This window comes from Cystoisospora suis (genome assembly GCF_002600585.1).
Source record: "Cystoisospora suis strain Wien I chromosome Unknown contig_3660, whole genome shotgun sequence".
Taxonomy (NCBI): domain Eukaryota; phylum Apicomplexa; class Conoidasida; order Eucoccidiorida; family Sarcocystidae; genus Cystoisospora; species Cystoisospora suis.
The window spans coordinates 235-6,306 of record NW_027156455.1 but is presented as its reverse complement, the minus strand read 5'-3'; the positions used below and the strand labels follow the sequence as shown (position 1 = coordinate 6,306).

The window sequence follows — 6,072 nt, the reverse complement described above, 5'->3', positions numbered from 1 at the left end:
CTTCTTTTTCTTTTTCTTCGAAGACATTTTTCTCTTGAGTAAGTCTTTTCGTTGTCTGGTCTGCGTTCTGAAGAAAGACGAAGAATGACTTGCCTCTTGAGACACCCGCTTCGAACTGTTTCTTTGCTTTTCTTCGGTGTGTCTCCTCAAGACATTTCCGGTGTATATACACCAGATAAGGTTGATTCTCCTCACTTAGAAAAGCACATAAAGGAAGGGCAGCTAATTCGAAGAGCTCTGCATGAGAAACGTTCATGCGAGAATAAGCGCCTATTAGATGTATCCAGGAGATACTTAACTTGCAGAGAATCTCTCGGTAAAAGAAAGAAGAAGAAGAGGATCTCTTCATACATGAAGAGAGAGAAGAAGACGGGGTAGTGGTCGAGTTGTGGGCATGGGCTTGAAGAAAGAAAGACTGTGACGAGAGAAGAAGAGAGAGAGGAAAGGTAGAGGGAGGAGGGATAGATGTGAGAATGAGAGAAGAGGGAGAAGCAAACCCTGAGCGACCGTTGGGAAGATAAGATAAGAAAGAAGATACACGTTCATTTCTTCTTTTTCTTAAGAAGGAGAGAATGTCTGTTTGATCAGAAGAAGATGGTCGACTCTCTTTCTCTTCTTCTTCTTTAGAGTCAGCAGGAAGAGAAGAAGAAAAGAGATAGAGAGATAGATCTCTTGCAATGGTCGCATGCAATGGGGAAGGAGATTTAGACGTGTGATAGATATAGTCGGCTAAAGAAAAGAAGAAAGAAGGAGAGGGATGATGGAAAGACGCGAAAGATGACGCTAGTAAAGATGCATCGTGTAAAGATAGACAGTGTATATACACCAGACATGTCTGTTCAACTGTATAGAAGAGTTCCTCGTGATAGAATCTTATCTGCTTGAAGCAATTGATCAACACACTCAAATACACACCTAACCGCCGCAAACAAGAAGAAGAAGAAAGAGAAGAAGAAGAGAGGCTATTGGTGCTTCTGTGTTGATGGAGAGAGGGATTGGCTTCAGTGCCAGGGGAAGAAGAGAGAGGCGAGGAGAAGAAGTAGAAATCTTGTTCAGTCTGTATGATCGAGAGAGTGTGAATAGTCTCGTCTCCAAGGGATCTCCAGAAGGAGACGTCTCGATAGTTTCTCCTTAGAGCCATCGATGCTGTCGATACTAGAGATCTTAACTTATAATAGGAAGCGGGAGGAGAAGAAGAAAGAAGAGAAGAAGAAGAAGGGGAGAGGTCTTCATTCGCTTTTCTGTTGTCAGGCTGTTGAGACTCATCAAGAAAAGTTTGGTCGATCTCTTCTTCTTCTTTCTTCTGATCTGTCTGGTGAATGAAGCAAGAAGAAGAAGATGAAGAAAGAGAAGAAGAAGAAGAATTCTTGAAGGTGTCATGCTGTATTGAAGGGTCTCTCCCGTGTCTCTTCTCGAGAAAAGAAGAAAAGAAGGATGGAGATGAGAAGGAAGAAGAAGAAGAAGGATGGAGAGAAAGAAAAGACTTTGGGTCTTCTTCTTCTTGAAGCGTCCTTGAACTCTCACCTGGGGCATCTTCTTCTTCTTTCTTCTTCTTCATCTTCTTCTTCTTCTCTTCTTCTTCTTTCTCTCCATGAGATAGAAACTTCCTCGACTTCTTATGGAAATCTTGTGAAGTCTCGACATTTCTTGTCCACCATGGAGAAGAGGAAGAAGAAGAGGAAGAAGAGGGAGAAGAAGGGGAAGAAGAAGAGGAAGAGGGAGAAGAAGAGGAAGAAGAGGGAGAAGAAGAAGAAGAGGGAGAAGAAGAAGAAGAGGAAGAAGAGAAAGAAGAGGAAGAAGAGAAAGGAGGAGGAGAAGAAGAAGAGAAGCGATAGAAAGACAGAGAACTTGGAAAGGTTTCGGAAGATGAAGAAGGTGGAGCGAAAGAGAGAGAAGAAGCGAGGAAGGATGGGGAGGGGATCGATGGAGGAGGAGGAGAAGAAGGGGAAGAGAGAGAAGAAAGATAGGAGCTAACGAGCCAACATGTCAGGCAAATGCTTTCTCCACCAACACGAGATGAGGAGGAAAAAGAAGAAAAGGAGAGGCCTGAGAACTCTTTCTCTCTTTCTTTCTTCCATCTTACACTCTTTCTTCTAGCTCCACTCCATGATAAGGAGAAAGGAGAAAGAGGAGGAGAAGGAGAAGAAGAGAGAGAACTAGGGGAAGAAGACGAGAGAGATGAAGAGAAGAATCTCTTGCTGGGGATTGCTGAGAGAAAAGGTGGAATATGTTTGAAGGGAGAAGAAATTTCCTTAGATGCCAAGAAAGACCGAAGAGAAAGGAAAGAAGAATATGACGAATGAGAGAGAAAAGATTCCTCGTTCCCTAAGAGAGGCCTATGTCCCTTGTCCCATGAGGTGTCTATACACCTCATCGTCGTCTTTCTCCTTCTCTTCCTGCCAGTGTTCATGCAAGGAGATATGGATATTTCACCCCCCCTTCCTCTTCTACTTATCTTAATCATTTTCGTATATACACATGCAGCGCTAGCACCTTGGATAGAAAAGTTTGCCGTAGTCAATTTCCTCTCCATCTGTAGAAAAGAGAGAAGTCGTGAGAGAAAGGAGCCTGTCGCCTCTCTCGAGTCTACGAAAGAAGAAAGAAAGAAAGGAGGAGTGAGAAAGAAAGAAATTCCATGAAGACTGAGAAACAATCTCTTCTTTCTTTCTTTCTTTCTCACTCTTTCTTTCTCTCGGTCGCGCTTTCTCCCTTTGTGCTGTGTCTGTATGTACGTATGAACAGTCGAGGCAGAAGAGGGAAAGAAAAGCGAGGAGAGGAGGAAATGTATTATTCTTCTTATTCTTCTTCTTCTTTACATCTTGAACAGGGGAGAAAGAAGGGAGAGAGGAGAAGAAACGAAGCCTGCAAGAAAGATAAAAAGAAAGAAAGAAAGAGAAGAAGAAGCAAGATAGAAAGAAGTGACTTGTGACTGCTTCTAATTTCCGAGAAGATTCGGAGAAAGTGCGTAAAGATTTGAAGAGACTCGAGGAGAAAGAGAAAGAGACAGAAAGGGAGAAAGAGACAGAGAGAGAGAGAGTGGGAGACTGGGAGCGAAGGAAGAGATGAAGAATGCATGTGAATCGCGTTCTTTCTTCTTCTTCTGTATGTTCTTTAGAAATCTTTCTCTTTCTGAAGAGAGTTTATGGTACCTTTCTTCTTCTTTCTTTCTTTTTCTTTTTCTCTTCTCCCATTTCTCATTCTTTTCTTCTTCTTCATCCCGCGTGTTTGCGTTTGCACTTTTTCTTACGCTGCTAACGTTCTTTCTTCTTTTCTTCTTTTCTTTCTTCAACTTCTCTCTTCTTCTCTCATCCTTTTCTCTCTCTTTCACAAGAAGAACACTCTTCTCTTTTTCCCCTTCCTCTTCTATAAGGCGAGAAGAAAAAGAAGAGAAAGAAAGAAAGAAACAAAGAAGAAAGAGAGAAAGAAAGAATTCGCCTCTTACACCGTCCGTACCTACCCCCTGCTTTACGTCCAAGCAAAGGCCTAGACATTAGTGCAAATTCTCTTCTCTCCTCTTATCTATCCATCTATCCATCTTTCTTTCTTTCGTTTTCTTCCTTCTTACTAACGGAGAAGATCTTCTAAATCCTTTCTTTCTTTCTTCTTTTCGATGCAAAAGAACAGAAAAGAAGAGAAAAAGAAGAAGAAAAAGAAGAGATTCCTTTCCTGTCTTTCTTTAGCGGGACAGCAGAAGAAGGAGGACGCGGCGGCGCACTCCTTCTTCTTCTTTGTCTTTGTCTTTGTCTTTTTCCACTTTTCCTTAAGACAAGGTGGGTGATCGTAGCCGCCTACCTGATTCTTCTTCTATTCTTCTTTCTATTCTCGAGAGATCTTCTCTTTCAGATCGTGCATATCTTTCTAGAAGATCGAAGACAAACCTTGCACTTTCTTGTCCTTTTCTACTCCTTTCTCTTGTCTTCTGTTTCAGCTTGTCTTCATTGACAGATATAGCACAAGATTCACATCTCTTTCTCTCCCCTTCGTTCTTCTCTTCTCTTCTTCGCCACTTCCCTCTTCACCTTTCATTCCTTTTCTCGCTTTTTCTTCTTCTCTCAACTTCTTTCTTCTTCTCTCCTTTCTCTGTCTTTTCCCCCCTACTACTAAGAACTCCTTTCTTTCTTCTTTCCTTCTCTTCCTTTCTTTCTTCTTTTCTTCTCTTTTTTCCTTTCTTTCTTTCTCTTTCAAGATGGATAGTAGTGCCTCTTCTTCTTCGTCTTCTTCGGGGGGTGGAGGGATAAGGTGCGTGCAGGAGGTCGCAGATGTGAATAGAGTGGAGAGAATTGCAGCGCATTCCCATATACGAGGCTTAGGTCTGACTGACCTTCTCCAGCCTAGGAAATTCTCACAAGGAATGGTCGGTCAACCCGACGCACGGAAAGCCGCAGGTAATACACGAAAAGAAAAGAAAAGAAAGAGAAGGTTCAAAGAAGACGAGAGAAACATCCGTGTCAGGGTGACTAGCTATACTTCATCTCTCCATCGACACATTCATCTTCTTCCTCTTCTTTCTCTCTTTTGTCTTTCTTCTCTTCTCTTCTTCGTATGTTTCTCCATAAAGAGAGGAGGAAGAAGTAGAAGATCAATCCCGACGTGAAGTGTATGTACGTTGGACTTGTAGAATGCTTCCACTTCTCCTCCATCTTCATCTTTCCTCCTTTCTCTCTTCAAATGTCTCTCCTTCTCTCTCTTCCTCTTTCTCTTCTTATCTTTTTCTCTCTTCTCTCCCTCTCTCTTTCTTTTCCCATGGATCTATGTGGAGATGTATGTATCAACGAACACGTAGGTATGAGTATATATATATATATACTTGCATATATATATGTATATGTATATATATATATGTGTATGTATGTATGTGTGTAGGTTTAGTGTGTAAGTTAGTGAAGGCTGGACGTATCGCAGGTCGAGCGGTGCTTCTAGCGGGACAGCCCGGGAGCGGCAAAACGGCCATTGCTATGGCTATTGCAAAAGAATTAGGAGAGGTACGGCCCTCCCTTTCCACTCCCTCTCTCTCTCTCTGTCTATCTATTTCCTTTCTTCAACTTTCTCTCTCTCTCTTCTCGATTTTATAGGTCTCCCCCTTCACCTTCCCTCTCTCTCTCTCTCTATATATATATATATATATCTACATATAGACATGTCCCTATGTGTATCTCTATGTGTATGCATATGTACACATACACACCACCTTACACAACTAACTCCAATACATATAGAGGTATATATATATATATATGTTTATATATATGTATATATATATATATAGATATAGATGGATAGATAGATATCGGAGTGTATGTGTGAGGGATGTGTGTGGCCGATGCGTTTTGGTCTGTCCCCAACTGGATGTGTTTCTTTTCTTTTCTCTTTTCTTCTCCAATAGTAGTAGGTGAGTCATTTCCTCCTCCTCTTCTCACTCCAGAAGAAAGACGCTTCTTTCTCTCCTTTCTTTCTTTCTTTCTTTCTGTAGTCTACTCCGTTTACACATATAAGTGGCAGTGAGATATTTAGTTTGGAGATGTCGAAGACGGAGGCTCTGACGCAGGCGTTTCGTCGGTCGATTAACGTTCTCGTCAAACAAGAAGCAGAAGTCATTGAAGGAGGTCAGAAGGACTTCCTTCATCTCTCCCATCCAACATACACACTCTTCTCTCTCTTCTCTCTCTCTTTTTGTCCTGTTAAGAGAGAGAGAGAAAGAAAGGATATATGTTTATGTCATCTCTATTTCTTTCTTATCTGAGAGTGAATGTGTCTCTCTCTCTGTCTCTCTCTCTTTTTCGTGTAGTAGTACTGGTAGGAGTCTTTGCAAGTCTTCTTTCTTCTTTCTCTTCTTGTCAGGCAGTCCTCATAGCTCATTCATAAAGAGACAGTGAGATAAAGAGATGAATTAAAGGCGAAAATTTCTAAGGTTAGATAGATTAAAGATAGATTAGAGATAGATAGATTAGAGAGAGAAGTCTATTGTATCAAGCGGATATATGATAGGATTTTTATATCTGACCCTATCTACCACTAGTAATACACGCGTTTGCCCACCTTCTCCTCATCCTCCTTCCGTTCCTCCGTACCTGC

The 6,072-nt window shown here is 41.6% G+C and overlaps 2 protein-coding genes across 2 annotated transcripts; one reads left to right on the top strand and one right to left on the bottom strand.

Moving 5' to 3' along the window:
• Positions 1-2: 2 nt before the first annotated feature.
• Positions 3-2,986, bottom strand: CSUI_007089 (uncharacterized protein; the record flags this gene model as incomplete). Its single annotated transcript, XM_068067239.1, has 1 exon — positions 3-2,986. A coding segment is annotated over exon 1 (2,529 nt), but the record flags the coding sequence as incomplete, so codon positions are not given.
• Positions 2,987-3,125: 139 nt separating this feature from the next.
• Positions 3,126-5,602, top strand: CSUI_007088 (RuvB family 2 RuvB family 2 protein; the record flags this gene model as incomplete). The annotated part of the gene is made up of 3 exons (XM_068067238.1): positions 3,126-4,385; positions 4,864-4,982; positions 5,471-5,602. Coding segments are annotated over exons 1-3 (450 nt in total), but the record flags the coding sequence as incomplete, so codon positions are not given.
• Positions 5,603-6,072: the final 470 nt, after the last annotated feature.